General features: G+C 36.3%; 1 protein-coding gene across 2 annotated transcripts in view; it reads left to right on the top strand.

Moving 5' to 3' along the window:
* The first annotated feature begins 241 nt into the window (after window positions 1-241).
* LOC126821845 (bone morphogenetic protein 7) overlaps window positions 242-24,163 on the top strand; it is a 28,152-nt gene continuing 4,230 nt past the window's right edge. Inside the window, exons 1-6 of one of the 2 annotated variants that reach the window (XM_050550370.2) lie at window positions 242-1,042; window positions 15,849-15,929; window positions 17,886-18,063; window positions 20,274-20,422; window positions 21,717-21,920; window positions 23,315-23,388. In XM_050550370.2, the coding sequence (XP_050406327.1) occupies window positions 631-1,042; window positions 15,849-15,929; window positions 17,886-18,063; window positions 20,274-20,422; window positions 21,717-21,920; window positions 23,315-23,388 (1,098 nt within the window). In that variant the 5' untranslated portion in view covers window positions 242-630. The remainder of the gene's footprint in view (window positions 1,043-15,848; window positions 15,930-17,885; window positions 18,064-20,273; window positions 20,423-21,716; window positions 21,921-23,314; window positions 23,389-24,163) is intronic. The other variant, XM_050550379.2, reaches the window with a different exon arrangement.

Below are 24,163 nucleotides of genomic sequence, written 5' to 3' on the forward strand. Positions count from 1 at the left end.
TCATATTCGAAATAAATCAGTATTGTTGTGTAACTTTAAGCTTGTAGAATACTAGCGCTATAAATGGAATTTAAAACTATTTAGTGAACCAGACGGGGCCAGGTTTTGCTATTATTATCAATAGATTTTTAATAGTTTCAGCTTCAAATTTCCCGCGAAAGAGCAAACTGAAACCCGTTCGTATAAACCGGTTGCAGGTGTGTGTTCTTGCGCATGAATATTGTATTCATGACCAAAATGTCGGCACACTGAAAGGTGTGCTTAACGGGAGAGAAGTCATTTCTATGTTTACTCCTAAATTTAAGCTAACGTGAACACTTTCAAACACCGAATTAACATAATTGTGCGAGTGAAAATAGTGATTAAGAAACGTTCGCTGTTGTGAAATAGATAAGACGTGATTAGCATTTACCTGAAGCGAGCGAGACGATTTTCTATTGTTTTGACTTTCGTTCGTTGAGTTGAAGTTTGTTTTGATTTCTACATCGCGTGGCTGACAGGACGTGAGCGCATTTCATCAACGGATCAATTTGAGGATGTGATAGAATTAAACTGACGGCATTCTTTTTCATTCATTTTTGGACCTCAAGTGTGTAAAGTTTTGTGAAATTGTAAAAAGATAAAGTCAAGATGGCCAGTTTTTCAGTGTCAGTCATGTATTTGTGTTGTATAATAGCAGTGTTGTCAGTCGTGGTAACTCAAGTGAAAACAACAAATACTGGTACAGCATTCTATGCAGACAATGGTCTTCAACAAACGGTAGTAGTAAATAGAGTTCCAGGTCGCGAGAAGCGGGGAATGCAACAAGAAATTTTAACATTACTGGGTCTCCATCATCGACCTAAACCCAAAGATCATGGAGAAGCTGATTCGGCTCCTCAATTTATGATTGATTTATATAAATCTTTAGAAAACGAAGAATCCACGCTGGATGATGATGTTAAATTCCACAGTCACAGCAAAGTTCGAGCCAACTCCAGTCTTGGGTTAGATTTGGCAAAAGTTGACGGTTCAGATGTTATTATGAGTTTCATAAACCATGGTAAGTTACAAATGAAATGGAGTTTAACGTCCTACTGTTCTGCTCCAATCTGGGCTATGAGGGAAATTTTGCCCGAACAGCGGCACTACAGCCTACTCTTATATCGAATTCTAAATGTCAAGGGATCTTTGCACACGGGACCTCGGTTTTTCGTCCCATCCGAACGACTAGACAGCTGTCCTTGTCAGCCCCTGCATCACTGACAAGTGGGAGCCACGAGGGAAAATCTGGAAGAACTTTCTCGGCCATTGCAGGGATCGAACACCTGACCTCCAGGCTAGCAAGCCAGCGTCTTACCCACTTAGCCACCGTGACCCCCCATAGTAAGTTAGTATACTTTAGAACTAATGCAGTTTTATATGGTACTTTTAGGTGTACATGTGTACAGTCATGTTCCTGAAGCAACCAAGTTGCTAGATTACTTTACAATTCCCGAAATAGCTACGTTATCTGCAGACATGTGACATAGCAACCTCCACAGAAACCTTGATATAGCACGATGATCAAGGATTCTGATAGGCTCACTATCTGGGTGAATACCCAATCGAAATTAGTGCGGAAATATGCAGAGTATTACGTTAAGGCCTTGATAAGATGTGCGTAGTTAAAGCGAGATCAAGCCTTCAATTGAAGATGGTATACAGTAGGCTATCAAATATTCCACTATGAAATAACTGATATAGCTAATAGGCTACATGTACATGCTGGCTATAAGGCCAAGTTGGCTCAGTCAGTAGGAAGTTCGATCGACAACCCGGAGGTTCGGTGTTTGATCCCAGCGTTGGCCGAGAAAGTTCATTGTGATTTTTGGCATGATTCCCCCTTGTCAGTGGTGTAGGACAGATGGCCTCTGTCTGATCAAAATTTCCCTCATAGCACACTAAATGGCATAGGCCCGTCTTCATTAGTCAAGTAGGAGCAGAACAGTAGACGTTAAAACCTAATTCAGTTCATGACTGAACTATTTGATAAAATTATAAAATAGTCATGTATCTGAGAAAGAACCATTTGCCAAATAAATATTAATTATAATACATATATATATACATGTACATGTAGGAAGAGGACCTTATTAGATAAGTGTGATATATGACAATGACTATGAAATAACTAATATACATAGACAGGTGTGAATTACTTAATATACAACTATGAAATATCAATTAACCAAGTGTGAATTAACTAATATACACCATTAAAGATTAAATATCGAAGTGTGAATTAATTAATATACACCATGCAGTTTACCAAGTATGAATTAATTGATATACACTAGATGCAGTTTACCAAGTATGAATTAACTAATATACACACTATGAAATATCAATTATCCAAGTGTGATTTAATTGATATACACTATGAAGTATTGAATACCTAGTGTTGATTAACTTAGATACACTATGAAATACCAATTATCTAAGTGTGAATTAATTGATACACACTATGGTGTATTCATTAACCTAGTGTTGTTTAACTAATATACACTATGAAATATCATTTATCCAAGTATGAAATATCATTTATCCAAGTATGAAATATCATTTATCCAAGTATGAAATATCATTTATCCAAGTATGAATTAGCTAAGATAGGGATGAGGCACACAAGAGTGAAATAACAAGCCAAAAGTGTGAAATAACAAGCCACAGCTTAACTGTATACAAACAGTACACAAGTGTAGGGGCAGGCCTGCATATAATGATTTTGATTGTACAGTTCCTGACAAAATGTCAGGCATTAATGACATCGTACCTGTCTGATATTTTGAATTTTGTTTTCGACACGTATTTAAAATATCATAAAAAGAAAAATTTGATCCAGATAAATGACCATTGGTGTCTGACAATGTCTGTGACATGTGCCTTGCATGTGTGAAGTGAATTAAACGAAATGGGGGGGTTTAACATCCTACTGGTCTTCCCCGGCAGGGCTATATGAAGACCGACATACGCCATACAGTGCCCTATGAGGGAAATTTTGCCTGGACAGAGCCGCTATTGCCTATTCTTATATCGAATTCCAACTGCCAAGGGATCTTTTACGTGCACACCAGTGTGTACACAGGTTCTCGCTTTTTTTTTTGCCCCATCCAAACAACTATACATTGTCCCTTGCCAGGCCCTCGGTCCTGCACCACTGACAATTGTGAATACCGGTATCGCTAGTTACAAACTGGATTAAGTCCCTAGCAGTATTTTGTTTTGTGAACATTACTGTTAATCGACGAGTGCCTGAATTTGTAGTGTACATTGATTTATTGGTATGTCATTTGATATATATTGAATATACACTATTTTACCAGTTTTCAGTTTGTCCTCTGACTAAAATTTCTTTTTAAGTTTGACCTTTGACTTTTTCTTGGTCGAGACCATGGTTAATTCAATTTGTAATTTATGGTAATAGACCTGACATACTATTCACTATTTTAAGTACATGTACAGTAGGATTCATTAAATCAGAGTGATTTAAACAGGCATTATGTAAGAGCTAAATCTGCCTAATGGAGGCCTTTCTTTAGGCCTTAAATGTTATATAAACTATTAATTAGACATTAATTAACATGACCAAACCATTATCAACTCTCGATGCCATCTGATTTGTCCGATTTTAAGTAGATTAGAACAGTTCTGCCATTTAATGATTTAATTTAAAAATGGTGAAGTGTGGCTAAGCTTTGAACATCCAGTACAGTGGATACAATCAGTGCACACATCTTGTCAACCCTCCAGAGCTTAATATCGTCACTCAGAATGAAGTAATTTGAATGAAATTCTCAATATATTAATTTTGCATAATAAGAACAACCAGCTCTAAATCTTACATAATACTTCTTTAACTGTAGGTTTCAAACTCCATTTGTGTTCACAATGAGGCTGACCTTAAAAATATCTTTGTTTCGCCTAACGCGACCGACTAACTAAAACCACCCCCGACTTAAATTATTTTATTGCACATTTCCGCGATCTTTTTATTTTATTTTGTGTGTCAACCTGAAATATATCACGAGAGTTATTTCAATTTACTATGGCTATGGTTTGATTCATTATTGAAACTGGTTGATCAAGACGAAAGCATCATAGGTGTCGCTTCTCAACAAAATGGTTGTAGACGAAAGCACGTCCATTCCCACGAAATGATTCTGCCTCTATTTTTCTCGAAAACGGATATTGAATATCCGTTTTCGAGAAAAATGAAGGCACAACCCGCACGATCGTTAAAAAACGTGTTGAGGGAGTTTCAAACGTCAGTTTCTGGCAATTCGTGTGCGAGTCGTGTATCACGAAAAATCCCGATGTCATTAATTTGTTTGACAATAAAAGAAGACGAATGTTTGCACCCGGAAAATTATCAAGCTGTCAAATTAGCTCTTAAAAAAAAATCTGAAAAAAAACCCCAACCTACCGACCCTTCTCCTCGATTGTGGGTCGGGTTTGGTGAAACAAAGATATTTTTAAGGTCAGCCTGACTTGATTACGATTTGTTTACTGCAAATGACGGGGGTTGGATGGCCGAATGGTTAGCATGTGCGCGCTGTATCATAAAACCTGTCATTGAGTCAACTGGCGTGGTTTCGAATCCCCGGTTGTACGTGACAAGGAGTAGGGTCACCTGTCCAACCTCGTGGGTTTTCTCCGGGTCCTTCGGTTTCCTCCCACTGCTAAAGACCCCTACTCGCAAGCGAATTATTGAAATAAAATTAAAAACCATATGCTAGTCCCGAAAGGACCTAGTTTGTGTCGAGTGGACGTTAAACCCCATTTCTCTCTCTTTACTGCAAATGAAGGAGATAAAGGGGTTTAAGGTTCTCATGTTCCGCACGAATCAGGCTATTAATTTGAAGACGGTCATATATGTACGTTGTGCAGTGTGCTGTGGGGGGAATTTGGCCCAGACAGTGGTGTTTCCACATAATCATCTTCAATTTAGAAGTATCAAGGGTTCTTTGAATTTGTTAACCAAGATCCTGTACACATTGGCGTGCGTGTAAAAAATCCCTTGGCAGTTGGAATTCAATATAAGAGTAAGCCTTAGTGCAGCTAACAGTCTGGACAAACTTTCCCTCATAGCACACTGTATGGCATATGCCCATCTACACTAGCCCAGTTGGAGCAGAATACTAGGAGGTTAAACCCCATTTCATTTAATATATAATCATTTTTAAAACATTAAAGATACATTATGGAAGATTCGATAACGAGTTGGCAGTTCTCATTATAAAAGTTACAAACTAGATAATCTAAAGGCAATTTGCTGAAAATTTCATTCAAATTGATCCACTATGAACCCAGAACTAAGCGAATGAAATTTCTGCCTAGCCTCGGTCATCATTACTAAAGTCAGTCCGATAAACAGCATAGTCTCGATTATCCATTTAATCGTTAAATCGAGAAGGAAAGTTATGCAGTAAATCGGCTCACAATACATTTAAGATCGCAGTCTAGCGATGCCATCTAGAGCTAATTCTGGTCTGGGTAAGTTAATTAATGTCTAATTAACAATTTATATAACATTTCAGGCCTAAAGAAATACCTGCAATAGACAGATTTAGCTCTTGCATAATGTATGTTTAAAACAATTGATGGACATCCATTGTTTATTTCATTTACACACTTTTCCCTCATAGCACATGGAATGGCTTAATCCTGTCATCATTAGCCCAATCGGAGCAGAACAGTAGGACGTTAAACCCAATTTCATTTCATTTTCTTAACTTGGAACAACTAGTTATCGACTATCATCCAAACAAAATGCAAGCGACAACCAGCTTTTTGAAGGACCATTTAGTTTTATTTACAATTTTGGAAGGTGTGTTAATACATGTAGTGTAGCCATTAACACAGTGTAAGAGACTGTGTGGTGGTTGTTAGTCTACTAGACATTTCAAACAGACAATATTTACATAGAACATATTATCACTTGTTAATAAACAATAGTCTCTTTCATCACAACACATTGTTTACTATTATAAACAGAGTTCACACTGGGAATAGTAACCTACAATAGTCCTGATCACTCCAGTCTTATGCGAACTCAACTCATTCAATTGTGCCTTAGGGAGTAAGACCCTGGCTCATGATATTTTGCAGCCTTGTTTTCACCCTGTCAGTGGTGCAGAAAAAACGTCCAGTTGTTCCATTGTACTGATCTACATTTAAAACCTTACAAAAGACCTGCAACAAGCAGATGTACCTCTTGTTTAATGTATATTTAAATGTCTAAAATTAATATCGGTCCTAAAATTCAGTATCTACAAAAATTTGAAGCCATGGAAATTAAGGCAGTTATAGGTACATGTACATAGCCATTCACCCAATATAAAGGGGTATATTTACACCATAACTGGACACCCAAGATAGATTATCTAAAGCAAGTTAACAATGGGTCAGCTACACATGTATGACAGAGATTATTCCATTAGTACGGTATTATTTTCAACTAGATTAAACATACAACCCCCATCATCGAAGGTTGGATTTAAAAGCAGAACCATAAACCCTGGATGATATAGGCCATATAGTAAACTTTTGGTTACAGAATGATTGTGGGACCATTTCTTGTAAATATACATGACATGTGTCTATTGACTGGTAATACTTATTTTTAATGATTTTATTTCCCCCCCCCCCCCCGACAAGTGATGATTTGAATCTGTGTATAGTAGACAGGTGTTTTATATAAGTATATTATAGTTAAATGATGTTATCACCTGGGAAGGTATTACAGGTAATAAACACAGGTGTTGATATTTATAACTGGTTTATTATCTGGTTCAACTACTTCTCATCATTTTGATATGTAATTTACACTCCTACATGATTGGTGTCATGGGATAGACATGACTGCTGTATTTTCCATCTCTCTCTCTCTCTCTCTCTCTCTCTCTCTCTCTCGGGCATACGCCATACAGTGTGCTATGAGAGAAATTCTCTCCAGACAGTGACACTATGGCCTACTCTTATATCGAATTCCAACTGCTGGGGGTTCTTTTACGTGCACGCCATCACTGGCTATGTGGAACCATGCAGGAAAATCCTGATGAACTTTCTCGGGTAGCGCAGGGATAGAACACAGGACCTCCAGATTAGCGAACCAACGTCTTATTCACTGAGCCACAGTGGCTCCCTTGCAGAGAAGAAGTTAAAATGTGTCTGTCTCAATTATTAACATAAAATTGATCACGATAAAAGGATAATTGTTGAAACGTCGTGCTTATAGAATAAAAGCAGTGATTGATTTCCCATAAAAATTGTGTTCTGTTTAAGGCAGGGGTGTCAAGCTCATTTCGATTCAGGGACCACATGAACTTAAATTTTACATCAAGTGGGCCGGAGATAAACAAAAATATCAAGATAAAGTCAAACGTCCTTGAAATTTTCTGAATTCTAAAAACAAAGCCAAACATCCTTGACATGGGTAATTTTTTAGACGAGTTTCCAAATTGCTAAGATATAATATTGAACACAACATTCTCTTGTATTACATACAACTTAGATATCTATGACATACAGTACACAGAAATCAGAGTTTTACTGAAACTGGAAAACAATTAAATGATTTCCCCTGCTAATTTCTAAGAATTTTGTTGAAATTTGTTAAACGGGCCACATTTAAACCCATGACGGGCCGGATCTGACCCGCGGGCCACATTTTTGACACCCCTGGTGAAAAGGAAGTTATTCATTTACAGATGCACAATGTAAAAGCTAAATCTGCATATTGCAGATCTTTTTTCTACCTTCAAATGTCATATAATAGACAGTTACATGTATTCACTTTTCATTGTCTATTTTTAAACTGTTATAGCAAAAACGGCCCAGATTTTTATTTAATTCTAATATAATGTATCTTATATTACGTGCGTAAAATCAGAAGGTCTGTCATTGAGTCGAGTGGTGTGGTTTTGATTCCCCCGCTTGTACATGTATGTGACAAGGAGTAGGGTCGTCTGTCCAACCTTGTGAGTTTTCTCCAGGTCCTCCAATTTCCTACCACTGCCAATTATTAAAGACCCCTACGTACAAGCGAATTATTAAAATAAAATTGAACCATGTGTTAGTTCCGAAATGACCTAGTTTGTATCGAATGGACGTTAAACCCCATTTCTCTCTAAAGATGTATAGTTTATTAAGTATACTATTCAGGCCACAGGGCCTTTGTACATATAGATAAACAGTTTTCCAAATTGACGATGAGAATTTAAGTTTTAGTAACTTTTGTCCGTAAAGTAATAAAATAAATTTAAACTAAATATATTTATGTGGCCAGTTTGATAAAAAAAAAATTGTATTTAAGAATATATAAAATAACAATTAAACATTATGTAAAAGCTGAATCTGCCTATTGCAGGTCTTCCGTTAGGTCTGAAATATTATCTAAACTATTAATTTGACATTAATTAAGTTATCTAGACCATAATCAACTCTCGATGGCATCGGATACTCAAGATTTTAACTAAATACATAATGTACATGTATCTTTAATCAACAATTACTGTGTTTAATACTAATATGTTCAATTACTAAATGCCAATCAAAGAACAACTAATAATCAATATAAAAGCACTGATTGATTCCGTTGTGGTCTAATTGGTTTATGCTTACTATCATTTACACTCAGTGAACCCACTTCGATCTAATGAATTGTATAGACTAAATTATGAAATGTAGAAGGTAAAGTAGGAAGTATTATAAAATGATATTAAAGATACATTATTATAAAGTATTATAAAATGATATTAAAGATACATTATTATAAAGTATTATAAAATGATATTAAAGATACATTATTATAAAGTATTATAAAATGATATTAAAGATACATTATTATAAAGTATTATAAAATGATATTAAAGATACATTATTATAAAGTATTATAAAATGATATTAAGTAAGACGAATAAAAATTATTTTATAATGTGAGAGAGAGAGAGTAATGGGGTTTAATGTCCACTCGACACAAATTAGGTCATTTTGGGACTAACATGGTTCAATTTTATTTCAATAATTTGAATGCGCGTAGGGGTCTTTAGCAGTGGGAAGAAACCGGAGGACCTGGAGTAAACCCACGAGGTTGGACAGGCGACCCTACTCCTTGTCACGTACAACCGGGGAATCGAAACCACACCAGTTGACTCAATGACAGACTTTGTGATACAGAGCGCACATGCTAACCATTCAGCCATCCATGCGCATTGTATCATAAGCTCTGTCATTTAGTCAACTCACGTGGTTTCGATTCTCCGGTTGTATGTGACAAGGAGTAGGGTCGCCAGTCCAACCTCGTAGGTTTTCTCTGGATCCTCTGTTTTCCTCCCACTGCTAAAGGCCCCTACGCGTATTCAAATTATTGAAATAAAATTGAACCATATGTTAGTCCCTGATTGACCTAGTTTGTGTCGAGTGGACGTTAAACCCCATTTCTCTCTCTTTTAACAGACAAAATGTATTTGTCCATCCCATATGACATATATTTCTGTTAAAGTCCATTCGGGGGGTGAGGTATCTAGTGGTTTAACATGTGCGCACAAAATCATGAGGTCTGCCATTGAGTCAAGTAGCAAGGTTTCGATTCCTAACTTGTACGTGACAAGGAGTAGGGACACCTATGCACAAGCAAATTATTGAAATAAAATTGAACAATATGTTAATCCTGAAATAAGAGTAGGCTGTAGTGATGCTGTCCGGTCAAAATTTCCCTCATAGCACACTGAAGGAAAATGTCTGTCTTAATTAGCCTTGTTGGAGCAGCACAGTAGGACATTAAACATCATTTGAAGCCCATTTATTTCATTTCCTTCTACCAGACTGCATCTTTTATGTTTAATAAAGAAACTAGTGGTTGAAATTCTCTAAATTCCAGGTAATTACCTGTAGTTATTTTGTAGGTAGAGTGATTATTTATGATATATACCTGAGACGTACTGAGTAGCCTGTGTCTGAAGATTGTTATCTCTTATCTCTAGTCTTATACCATCAACTACATTCACATTCTTAATTATTGCAATGGCATTTAGTAATTGAACTGGAATATACAGGTCACAATTCAGTAATAAGCAGTAATTGTATTCCATAGAATTGTGACCTGTATATTCATTCTGTAAAACGCTGGCTCATTAGCTTGGAGGTCGCGGATTTGATCCCTGTGTTGGCCGAGAAAGTTCATTGGGATTTTCTGGCGTGGTTTCCCCTTGTCAGTGGTGCAGGAAGGAGGGTCTGGTAAGGGCAGCTGTCTAGTCGTTCGGGTGGGACGGAAAACCGAGGTCCTGTGTACACATTGGCATGCATGTTAAAGATCCCTTGGCAGTTGGAATTCGATATAAGAGTAGTCCGTAGCGCTACTGTCCAGGCAAAATTTCCCTCATCAGATATAGCACACTTTATGGCGTATGCCCGTCTTCATTAGCCCTGTCGGAGCAGAACAGTAGGACGTTAAACTCCATTTCATTTCGATTCTCCGGTTGTACATGACGAGGAGTAGGGTCATCTGTCCAACTTCGTGGCTTTTCTTTGGGTTCTCCGTGTTCCTCCCACTGCTAAAAACCCCTATGCGCAAGCAAATTTTGAAATAAAATTGAACCATGTGTTAGTTCCGAAATGATCTAGTTTGTGTTGAGTGGAAGTTCAACCCCATTTCTCTCTCTCTTTCTCGCTGTTATGTATCAAAAACTCAAAGAACTGAAGATTAAATTGGTTTTGCTTTAAGCTATCCGGTAATATATTGGTGTTTTGTAAATGAGGAAATGTCTAGAAATAGAAATTAGAAGTGTTTTAATACATGCGTAGATATTTCTTGAGTGTTCTTATTACACTCTCTATTAAATTTACAGTACCATCTTCATTAGTCTGATAAATTGTTTCATGATGACTAGAGAAGCCTAGTCGAAACGTCGCTCAGTAATAATATAAGCAGTAATTGTATTCCATGGAACTGTGACCTGTATACTTCATTAGTCTGGTTGGTGTAGAACACTAAAATAGTAAATCACATTTCATTTTATGTATGAAATATGCTGCTTTTTTTTTAACTGTTTAGCCTTTTCATTTTTATTGAATTTAATTCGATACATGTATGCTTCTGATGATAACTAATTGTATGTGTATACACGTACGGTCACATCAATTTGATTTTCTGTTATTTGGGAATACCCGTTAAGATTTTTTATACGCCCACATTTTCATGTGGACGTATATTGTTGTCGCCATGGTCCGTGTGTCTGTTCACAATTTGTTTGTGGACACTCTACAGGTCACAATTTTTATCTGATTTTGACTTAAGTTGAAATATAGGTGTATCTCGCAAAGATCTCGGTTCCTTTCGAAATTGGCATTTATCGGACTGTAACTTCATGGATTATGGCCCCTGATTGTACGAAAGATCATGTTTATAGCTTGTGGACACTCTTAGAGGTCACAATTGTTAACCGATTTTGAAGAAACTTGAAATGTATGTTTATACCCCAAAGATCTCGGTTCCTTTCGATATTCGCGCATATCGGACTTTAACTTCCTCGATTATGGCCCCTGATTTTACGAAAAATCACATTTTTAGCTTGTGGTCCCTCCACAAGCCACAATTTTTATCTGATTTAAAAAATCGTTTAAATATATCACTGTTACGCCATAAGAAGGGTTAAGTTCGAATTTCTTGAAAATCAGATCGAAACTGACAAAATGGCCGCTTCTTGTATGCAAATAGTCTAAAAGAAAAGTATGTAATACCTTGAGGTTGTGGACCCTCTCGAAGTCACAAGTTTTTATACGATTTTGATGAAACTTGAAATGTATGTTTATATCACAAAGATCTTGGATCATCTCGATCATCATGCATATCAGAACGTAACTTCCTTGATTATGGCCCCAAATTGTTTGAAAAATAACATTTTTAGCTTGTGGACCCTCAAGAAGTCACAATTTGTATTCAATTTTATAAACCATTTAAATATATCACCGTTACACCTGAGTGAAGGTTGAGTTGAAATTTCATAAAAACCCAACAGAAACTGCCGGACAAAATGGCAGCTCCTTGTACGCTAATAGTCTAAAAGTATGTAAAACCAAGGTTGTAGACCCTCTAGAAGTCACAATTTTTATTCGATTTTGATAAAACTTGAAATGTATGTTTATATCACAAAGATCTTGCTTTCTCTTGATAATAACTTCCTGGATTATGGCCCCTGATTGTACGAAAAATCATGTTTTTTAGCTTGTGGATTCTCTAGAGGTCACAATTTTTATTTTAAAAACTGTTTAAATATATATCACCATTCCACCGCATTAAGGTTGAATTCGAATTTCGGAAAAAAATTGAAACGAACCCGCCGACAAAATGGCCGCTCTTTGTACGCAAATTGTGTAAAAGTATGTAATATGAAGGTTGTGGACTCTATACAGGTCACTGTTTTTATCCGATTTTGATGAAACTTAAAATATCTTTATATCCCAAAGATCTCAGTCCCTTTTGATATTTGCTCATTTCAGACCATAACTTTCTGGATTGTGGCATCTGCTTGTACGAAAAATTGCTTTTGTTTTTAACTTGTTCTCTATCCATTTCTTGCAAAATGTTGGTGTATCTTGCCTGGCGACCGCTGGTCTTCATATTTCTGTGAGAAAAAGACTATTTTAAAAACTCAAACTACTTGGTTGCACTGTTCAAAAGCTTTTAGGTCCAAATTTTTTAAGTTTTGAAATTTTGAACTAAACACAGTACATATAGCCAGTCATTCGGTCATTCTTAAAGGCAGTAGACAGTCATGCAGTTAATCCTAAAGGTACATGTAATAGCCAGTCATTCCGAATGATAGTAGACATTCGTTCCAAAAGTTTGTAGACAGTCATTCAGTGATCCAATAATAAAGATATTAGACAGTCATTCAGTCAATTAACCCTAAAGGTAGTCAAAAGTAATTTCTAAAGTTAGACAACAGCCAGTCAATCTACCCTAAAGGCAGTAGACAGTCATTCCAAATGATAGTAGACATTCATTCCTATTTTGTAGACAGTCATTCAGCCATTGAATCATAAAGATATTAGACAGTCATTCAGTCAGTCAATTAACCCTAAAGGTAGTCAGAAGTCATTCCTAAAGTTAGACAACAGTCAGTCAATCAACGTGGAGGTATTATACACCTGTTTCCACCTCTATTCCATTGTATCTACGAGTATATATAATAGTTTATAATATCATTACATATATGTAGGTAGGTGGTATATATAGATATTACAATAATACCCGCAGGTGCTTGTCTAATGTCTGGTATGTATGTGAATACTTTAATAAAGAGAGTGGTGTGCAGATAAGTAGGATGTTAAGACTTTTATTTCCTGTTCCCATATGCCAGTGGTTCGCTACCTTTTTTTGCCTCGGAACACATGAAAAAATAGTGGCACACTTGGTTAAATATATATGTAAAATATTTGAATTTTGCAAAATAAAAACATGGCAAGTCTGCTCCTATACTGGGCTAATGAAGATGGAACCGTAGACAGAGACTAGTCATAGACACATAGAATGACTTAAAACTAAATAAAGAAAAACACATCTATGAACTGATCAGTAGACACCAATGAATACTCAATTGGGATCATGTGGTTTTTCGCATTTTCTTAATGTGCCATTCAAAATTTCGCAGCACACTGTAGCCTCCCAGGAATTGGGCAAGACAATTTTTTTCGGGCAATCAGATTTTTCAGGCAGTGGCCAAATGATGCAAAAAGTCAAATGTTACTGGATATAAAAGAAAAAATATGAAAATTATTCCATCCTGCGAAATGAAGTGCCCGAAATCCAAGACTCTTACTGTAAATCGTGTGGGGTGATGCAATTGCCAACCGAAGTTCAGAGTTTCAGAAAAAACTCATGATTCTGATTTTGATTCTCGAAATCAATCTGCATTTCCAGGTGCTGCTTGCCGTTATTTTTCAAGATTTTACTACAGTTGTTTTGTGATTTTGTGATTGGCTGATATCTGATAAGATTACGTAGATTCATATTTCGAGCAAAAATGATACATCCCCCACCAAGGAAAATCAGCCCATATGCTTATGCCTATTCCTTTAGTTAGACTTTTGTGGGTAATCTCAAAATATAAATACACGTACATATAAACTAAATTCAAGTCATTCAGGATAAATTTGAATAAGTGTGTAAAAAAAAAACCCAGATTGTCGATCGAAAGAGAGAGAGAGAGATTGAAAGCCATTATCCCTGCAGTGTACTGATCTACATGGGCTATTATAAACCATATGTTAAAAACAAGAACCAATGAAATATGTTTTGTTTGTTACTGGAGAACAGATGCTGGGCCCGACTATATTTGTTAGAAGCAGACATACAGATGTTGGCAGTTTAACATTCATATAACTCTTAACATACCCACCTTCATTGTCTACCGATATATTTACATTTCTTAAAGTAACAATACGCCCTTTGCAATTTTTCGCTAAAATATCAAATTTCGCAAAGCTTAAAGATACATTATGAGACATTAGATAAGGAACTGACAATTCTCACTATAATAGTTAAAAACTAGATAATGTAAAAGGGAATTTGCTGAAAATTTCTGTCAAATTGATCCACTCTGAACCGAGAATTTAGTGATTGAATTTTGGGCCTAGCCTCGATTATCATTACTAAAGTTGGTACAATAAAAAACATAGTCTTTATTATCCATTTTTGGATTTAATCATGAATGAGCATTGAGCAGCAGATCAGATTATAATCCAGTAAATATTACAGGCTAGCGTTGACATCGAGAGTTGATTATGGTCAAGATAAGTTAATTAATGTCTAATTAATAATTTAGATAACATTTCAGGCCTAAAGAAAGACCTGCAATAGGCAGATTTAGCTCTTGCATAATGTATGTTTAATAAATGCTTATATGTAGTCCGATTGATTATTTAACATTTAATTAAACATACATTATGCAAGAGCTAAATCTGCCTATTGCTGGTCTTCCTTTGGGGCTTAAATGTAATACAAATTATTAATTAGACATTTATTAACATGACAAGAACATATTCCCCTATCGATACCATCAGATGGCACTGATTTTAAGTAGATTAGAACAGTTCGGCCATTTAATGATGTAATTTAAAAATAGAGGTTACAATCAATGCACAAGTCTTGTCAAAACTATAACCATTGATAACTTTGCTCCAAATAAAGTAATATGAATGAAATTTTACACATATTTGATTTGCTCAAAATAAAGTAATTTGAATGAAATTTTCAAAATATTCATTTTGCATTATCTATTTTTGAAATGTTATAGTGAGAACGACCAGTTATTTATCAAAATCTTACATAATGCCCCTTTAAGAAAATGTTATCAAAATACCAACTGCTTTAAATGATGCATGGAGACATTTAACAGCAGTATGTTTTTCTTGTTTTGTCTGGGGGGTTGGGTGGCCAAATGGTTAATGCATGCAAGTTGCTTCATAAGGTCTGTCATTGAGTCAAGTTGCGTGGTTTCGATTTCCGCCTGTACATGATAAGGCGTAGAGTCGCCTGCCCAACCCTGTGGGTTTTCTCCCGGTCCTCTGGTTTCTTCTAACTGCTAAAGACCCCTAGGCGCAAACAAATTAGTGAAATAAAATTGAACCATGTGTTAGTCCCGAAATGACCTAGTTTGTGTCGAGTGGACTTTAACCCTCTCTTTCTCTCTGTATTACCATATGCTTGCATGATACATTTTATTTTTGACATCAAATAATATATTGTAATATATTTGTCATATATTTTTGACATCAAATATATTTGTGATATATTTTAAAATGTTGACTATTTTTGTATGTTATAGACAGACGTCGTAGAAAGTTACGATGTTCGAAAAGGCGGTATCGAAGGTTACGAAGAGTTTCTGGGATATGTCGACGGTCAGGTATAGAGGAGATGTTGTTGTTGTCATGTTCATTGTATTATTTGTTGTTTGTGTGTTGATTGCTTGCTGTCCAGGATGTTCACAAAAATAATGCTTAAAACCATCCTAAAATCCAACATGGGCGGACATTGTTATGCTTTTGACTTTCCTAAAATCCAACATGGGCCGGACATTGTTATGCTTTTCACCGTCCTAAAATCCAAAATAGGCAGACATTGTTTTGCTTTTGACTTTTCTAAAATCCAACATGGGCGGACATTGTTATGCTTTTGACTTTCCTAAAATCCAACATGGGCCGGACATTGTTATGCTCTTGACCATCCTAGATTCTAACATGGCCGGACATTGTTATGCTCTTGACCATCCTAAAATCCAGCAGGGGATCATGTCGACAGTTATTATAGAATAGTTGTTTTGTTTGTTATAGTAGTTATAGTTGTTGTTGAATGTTTGTGTTACATGTAACTGCTATGTTTATGGTCAGGTATAAAGGAGTGGTTGTTGAATGTTTGTGTTACATGTAACTGCTATGTTTATGGTCAGGTATAAAGGAGTGGTTGTTGAATGTTTGTGTTACATGTAACTGCTATGTTTATGGTCCGGTATAAAGGAGTTGTTGCTGAATGTGTTTCGTGTGTTGCTTGCTATGTTGATGGTCAGGTATAAAAGAGTTGTTGCTGAATGTTCATTATAGTAGTACTAGATGTTGTTTAATATTGTTTGTGTTGCTTGCTATCCAGGATTTCAACAATGGTCAGATACATGTATAAAGGAGTTGTTGTTCGTTTGTTATGGTAGTACTAGTTATGACGCTACTATGTGTTAAGTTATATATCTTAAACTACCAAAGTAACTGCAATTTGGATTTTATAGATACACTCTTTTGTTTTTGTAAAACATTCACCATTTCAAACAGCATGCAGGAATTATGTTGGGGCTGTCATTGAGGTTTACTATATACTGTTTTATACTAGGTTTTATATTTCCCGGTGGTTCAAAAAAGCATATTTTCAGATAGAAATAAGTTTTGGGGTTTGAATGGTTGATCTACATATAATTTACCTTTCACCATTATTTAATAGTGATTACCTTTCACCATTATTTAATAGTGATTACCTTTCACCATTATTTAATAATGATTACCTTCCACCATTATTTAATAATGATTACCTGTCACCATTATTTAATAATGATTACCTGTCACCATTATTTAATTTACCTTTCACCAGTATTTAATAATGATTACCTGTCACCATTATTTAATAATGATTACCTTTCACCATTATTTAATAGTGATTACCTTTCACCATTATTTAATAATGATTACCTTCCACTATTATTTAATAATGATTACCTGTCACCATTATTTAATAATGATTACCTTTCACCATTATTTAATAATGATTACCTGTCACCATTATTTAATAATGATTACCTGTCACCATTATTTAATAATGATTACCTGTCACCATTATTTAATTTACCTTTCACCAGTATTTAATAATGATTACCTGTCACCATTATTTAATAATGATTACCTTTCACCATTATTTAATAGTGATTACCTTTCACCATTATTTAATAATGATTATCTTCCACTATTATTTAATAATGATTACCTGTCACCATTATTTAATAATGATTATTATTTCAAACCATTTCAAACAGCATGCAGGAATTATGTTGGGGCTGTCATTGAGGTTTACTATATACTGTTTTATACTAGGTTTTATATTTCCCGGTGGTTCAAAAAAGCATATTTTCAGATAGAAATAAGTTTTGGGGTTTGAATGGTTGATCTACATATAATTTACCTTTCACCATTATTTAATAATGATTACCTGTCACCATTATATAATAATGATTACCTGTCACCATTATTTAATTTACCTTTCACCAGTATTTAATAATGATTACCTGTCACCATTATTTAATAATGATTATGTTTCTTTTCAGCTGGAAAAGTACCTTATCTACGACACGAGCGAGATCGAATCTTCTTCTTTGATTTTAGTGAAGTATCACCTGAAGAAGGTGTATCTGGAGCAGAGTTACGTCTTTATAGAGAGACTAGCAAAAAAAATGGCAGACTTGAAATTGAGTTGTTTATGATTCAACAAGGAAATGATTTAGAGTAGGTTTTCATTTTGGAATAATATTACATATACTTGTACTAGTATTTCTCTCTTCATCGACTGGGGGTTGGATAGTCCAGCTCTGAACGTAGGTCTCATTACACTCGCCTCTACGTCCAGGGACCCTTCAATTGAGTCCTTGTCGACAGGAATTGGTTTCCCAGTCAATTTTACTGGGCAACTTTTTACTGCTAAACGGTGGGGTGTCAATCCAAGTGAACGCCTGTACAATGTAAAGGAACATCTTAGTGAGAAAATAAGACCTTGCTTACCTCGCTAGAGTCAGTATGAGCGACACAACATGCTGTTAAAAAATACGTCTCCGTCTTCTAACCGACTTGGCGGACATCATTGAAAGGGTAGCGCACAAATTTAAGAACTCGGCCATATAAGATGAAACGACTGGGGGTTGGATGGACGAATGGTTAGCACGTGAGAGCTGTATCATAAGGTCTATCATTGAGTCAACTGGTGTGGTTTTGATTCCCTGGTTGTAAGTGGCAAGGAGTAGGGTCGCTTGTCCAACCTAATGGGTTTTCTCCGGGTCCTCCGGTTTCCTCCCACTGCTAAAGACCCCTATGTGCAAGTGAATTGTTGAAATAAAATTGAACCATGTGTTATCCTGAAATGACCTAGTTTGTGTCGAGTGGATGTTAAACCCCATTTCTGTCTCTCTATTTCTTTCTACACCGGGTCAATAGTTTTAACTTCTGATCCTTGATTCATGTATTACGAAATCTTGAAATCTAGGAAAATAGTTGTCATATATATGTAGTCCTTAAATATTATAGGCATTTTTATCGACCAATGATTAGTGAGTTAGATTCAAGCAAATTTGCATCTCTAACGTCCACCTACTGGGTAATTCAAATCGATTACCCTAATCGAGGTGTGATTTGTTGATTTCATCAGGTGATCACATGATTTTTTCAACTATGTCCAGCCACAAGAATTGTTTACAGCTAATCAGCGCATTTAATGATCTTGTCAAGAGAGCGAGAGAGAAATGGGGTTTAACGTCCACTTGACACAAACTAGGTCATTTCAGGACTAACATATGGTTTAATTTTATTTACATAATTCGCTTGCGCGTAGGGGTCTTTAGCAGTGGGAGGAAACCGGAGGACCCGGAGAAAACCCACGAGGTTGGACAGACGACCCTACTCCTTGCCACGTACAACCACGTCAGTCGACTCAATGACAGACTTTATGATAGAGCGTGCGCACGCTAACCATTCAGCCATCCAACCCCCCATGATCTTGTCAAAGTGCTTTGAAATGGACTATAGTCTCACATGACATCTCCACTAAATTCAACTATAATTTGACTATAATCTCACATGACATCTCCACTAAATTCAAAGCAATTTGGTAAGTCGATTAAAATGCCTTATGTATGTAGTTTGGTAAGGGAGGTATACTGTAAATGACTTCTGTGCCTGTTATTTGATCTGGAGTTGAAAAGCTACGCCTGTGTCTGAAACTTTGTCTCAGATTTTGCATGCAATTTAATTTGAACATGTCATATGAGACAGTAATCAAAACACTTCCTATCAAAAATCACCTTTTTAACAACCAGCAAAGATCATCCCCTACCCCATCCACCCATAAGATTTTGATCAATAACGGACAGGAAAAGCAACAACCATGAATCCCACCCAATTTTTAACAACCAGCAAAGAACATTCCCTATTCCATCCACCCATAAGATTTTGATCAATAACGGACAGGGAAAGCAACAACCATGAATCCCACCCAATTTTTAACAACCAGCAAAGAACATCCCCTACCCCATCCACCCATAAGATTTTGATCAATAACGGACAGGGAAAGCAACAACCATGAATCCCACCCAATTTTTAACAACCAGCAAAGAACATCCCCTACCCCATCCACCCATAAGATTTTGATCCATAACGGACAGGGAAAGCAACAACCATGAATCCCACCCACTTTTTAACAACCAGCAAAGAACATCCCCTACCCCATCCACCCATAAGATTTTGATCAATAACGGACAGGAAAAGCAACAACCATGAATCCCACCCAATTTTTAACAACCAGCAAAGAACATCCCCTACCCCATCCACCCATAAGATTTTGATCAATAACGGACAGGGAATGCAACAAACATGAATCCCACCCAATTCTACTTCAGTTGTGTAATGATACTTCTGTGTTAATTATCTATTTAAATATATTTTACTAGAGACAAGAGATTATCCTCAGAAGTAAATGTAACAGTAGCACCAGACTTTACTGGATGGTTTGGACTGAATGTTACAGGAGCAGCAGAGAAATGGACAAATTTCCCAGAAACTAATCTTGGTCTTTACATGAAAATACGAGATGAAAAAGGTAAATTGAGTTTATAATAGAAGACATTTAAGTAAAAATCCAAACAATTATTGGATGCTACCTCGATACCCAGCTTTGCCCGTGGCCCCAGATCTGCTTACTCAGCATATTCTTGTTTTGCACGCTCCCCCGCTAGCTTACATCATTTGTTACTATTATTAAACTTAATTACCATAATAAACAGAGTTACCTCCCGTTAACTGTTAATTGCAGTAAAAACAGTTTGACTGCAGGCACAGATTTGTGCCTATGTTATACTAATAAATAATCTTTACCTTCATAAATTATGGCTTAAAACATTCAAGGGGGCTTGCTAGTTAATTTGATACAACATATGGAGGTGGATCGTGGCGAAGGATCGTGATGGGCGAATAAATATACATACATCTTTGATTCTTTTTATATAGAAAATTTTTATCAGGTTTGTATTGGACAAGTAGGGTCGCCTGTCCAACCTCGTGGGTTCTATCCGGGTCCTTTGGTTTCCTCCCACTGCTAAAGACCCCTACGCACAAGCGAATTATTTTAATAAAATTATACCATATGTTAGTCCCGAAATGACCTAGTTTGTGTCGAGTGGACGTTAAACCCCATTTCTCTCTCTCTCTCTCCCTCTCTATTGTATTGGACAAAAGTAAGTTTAGAAATTTATATATTTTATTACGATCGATTTAAAAAAGTGGAAGTTTGGGTGGTCGTGTGGTCTAACATATGTCCTTTAGATCATAAGGTCTGTCATATTGAGTGGTGTGTGGTTTGAATTCATCACTAGTACATGTACATGACAAGCTGTAGGGTTGCATGTCCAACCTCATGGTTTTTCTCTGGGTTTTCCCCATTTCTCCAAAAGACCCCTACGCGCTAGCAAATTAGTGACAAAAGTAGATACGTGACCCCTCCCTCTTTCTGTGGGGGGTTGGATGGCCGAATACTTAGCACATGTAGGCTTTATCATAAGGTCTGTCATTGAATCGGGGGGGGGGGGGTGGATGGCCGAATGGTTAGCACGCGCACGCAGTTTCATAAGGTCTGTCATTGAGTCAACTGGCGTCGTTTCGATTCCCCTGTTGTACGTGACAAGGAGAAGGATCGCCTGTCCAATCTCTTGGGTTTTCTCTGGTTCCTCGGGTTTCCTCCTACTGTTAAAGACCCCTATGCGCAAGCGAATTATTGAAATAAAGATTGAACCATGTGCTAGTCCCGAAAGGACCTAGTTTGTGTTGAGTGAACGTTAAACCAAATTTCTCTCTCTCTCGCTCTTTCTGTCTAAAAAGGGTATTTGTTTTAATTCCAGGACATGATGTCGATCCTAAGAAAGTTGGTATTATAACCAAGAAAGGGCCAACTGACAAACAGCCATTTATGGTGGGTTATTTTAAGATGACTAACGAAGTATTGAGTCGTAGAACGAGATCAACCAGCAACAGACGGGCACCAGAAGTTAGTCATGTAGAAATGGCGTATGGCGATGATCCTTATAATCCCTACAGTAGTAACTGTAAGTACATATGGTATATTAGCCATTGTTATATTAATAAAGGGGTGTTGAATGGCTAAATGGTTAGCATGTGCGCTTTGTATCATAAGGTCTGTCATTGTGTGGTTTCGAATCCCTGGTTGTACGTGACAAGAAGTAGGGTTGCCTGTCCAACCTCGTGGGTTTTCTCCGGGTCCTCCCGTTTCCTCTCATTGCTAAAGACCCCTACGCGAAAGCAAATTATTGAAATGTGTTAGTCCCGAAATGACCTAGTTTGTGTCGAGTGGACGTTAAACCCCATTTCTCTCTTTCTCTCTCCATTTCATTGTCGCCCTGGCACGATATACCCCTCGGCATAATCGTGTACATGAGCTTTTGCTACACAGAAGTCATTTGTGTCCAGTCGTTAAATATTCTATAGTTCAACTAATGGTCTCATCCCACAGTTTAATGACCTGGCCCCAAGTTCGCAAAGCATTCTCAGATTTAAGTTAAGAATTTACTCAAATTGTTTGTTTTATTTTAAGTAGAATATAGCCCTTTATAAAACTTGTGTTGTTTTAATGTATCAAATACATCAATAAGAAACTGTGTTCAAAGTTTTGTGTTTCTGGATCAAAGATATTTCTTAAAAACAGTGATTGAAAGTTGAGTAAATTCTTAACTTTTAAGTCCAAAATTTAGCTTTTAAAGATACATCATTTTAGACTAAGATAAAGAGTTGACAGTTCTCACTATAATAGTTTAAAATAGATAATGAAAAATGAATATTTTGAAAATTTCGGTCAAATCTTTTCATTCTGAGCAAAGTTATGACTGTTTATAGCGTAGTCTCAACTCATTCTTTATTATCTATTTTGAAATTGCGATCATGTTTGAATTCATTGACCATGTCATGATTGTCGAGAGAGTTGATTATGGGCTTTTCAATTCACATTTCATGGACAAATCTTTAATCTACATGTATTTAATACATTCGTCAAACCTTGGAAGTCTCCGGTACCCTACTTCTAACCTCGGCAGTACGACGGTAAGTGATATGTAGCTACACCCATACAATTGTGATCCGGCTACCTGTTTACTTATTAGGGAAACTTGCCGCTTTTAGAAAGAAGTTCTCAAAATATCTTCATTTGAAGAGTGTGTAGAGTTTTCATTGCAAAGTTGTCCTTTGTTTTAAGAAAATCTGATAAACTTGAAAGAAAAACAGCTTCAGACATTGAAATATTTGTATGATGGACAAGATTGTGTATCTAGCTTCATGGGCGCCGCCATTTTTAATCCGAGAACTTGAAAGTAGTTCCAACGGCGGAATTCGTCATACAGCCGAGGTTAGATGTAGGGTACCAGAGTCTGCCGAATGATATTTAATAGTTATAAAAGAAATGAAAGATAGTTATTTATTATTATTTCAGCTTATCTACGATTTAAAAATAAGCCATGTAAACGTCATTCACTTTTTGTTAGTTTTAGAGATCTAGGATGGCAGGTTGGTTAAAATTTATATTTGAAATATTTATCAACATATAGGAGACCAATGAGTATCCAATCAGTAATGAATTTTGAAAGTTAAATGCATGTTCATATATTTGAAAGAATTTTATTGTCTTCTTTGATTGACATTTAGTAATTGAACATATTAAAAATTTTATGGATACACAATTACTGAGTTTAATACTAAGCTACATTTCGTCGAGGATAGATACTCTTGTCTGTATCATTTTCTTGATAAAGATGAGAGTATCCGCGTCGAAACGTCGCTTATTGGTAAACTCAGTAATTGTATCAATAAAATTGTACCTTGTGTTAATTTGATTCTCATTAAAGGCATTTTGAATTCAATTCAAGTTCATATTGTGGCACACTAACCTGGAGGTCGTGTGTTTGATCCCTGCATTGGCCGAGAAAGTTCATCGGGATTTTCCGGCTTGGTTCTCCCTTGTTAGAGTGGTGCAGGACAGAAGCCCTGGCCAGGGACAATGTAGTGTCGTTCAAATGGGCTGAAAAACCGAGGTCCTGTGTACACATTGGTGTCCACGAGAAAGATTGCTTGGCAGTTGGAATTCGATATAAGAGCAGGTCATAGTGCCGCTGTCCAAGCAAAATTTCCCTCATAGCATACTGTATGACGTATGTCCGTCTTCATTAGCCCAGTTGGTGTAGAACAGTAGAATGTTAAACACCATTTCATTTCATTTCATTTCCAAAAGGAATATCGGTCCAAAAACGGTTTAATTCCTATCAGTATTTGCAAAGATATGAAT

This window comes from Patella vulgata, chromosome 1, assembly GCF_932274485.2.
Source record: "Patella vulgata chromosome 1, xgPatVulg1.2, whole genome shotgun sequence".
NCBI classification, from domain to species: domain Eukaryota; kingdom Metazoa; phylum Mollusca; class Gastropoda; family Patellidae; genus Patella; species Patella vulgata.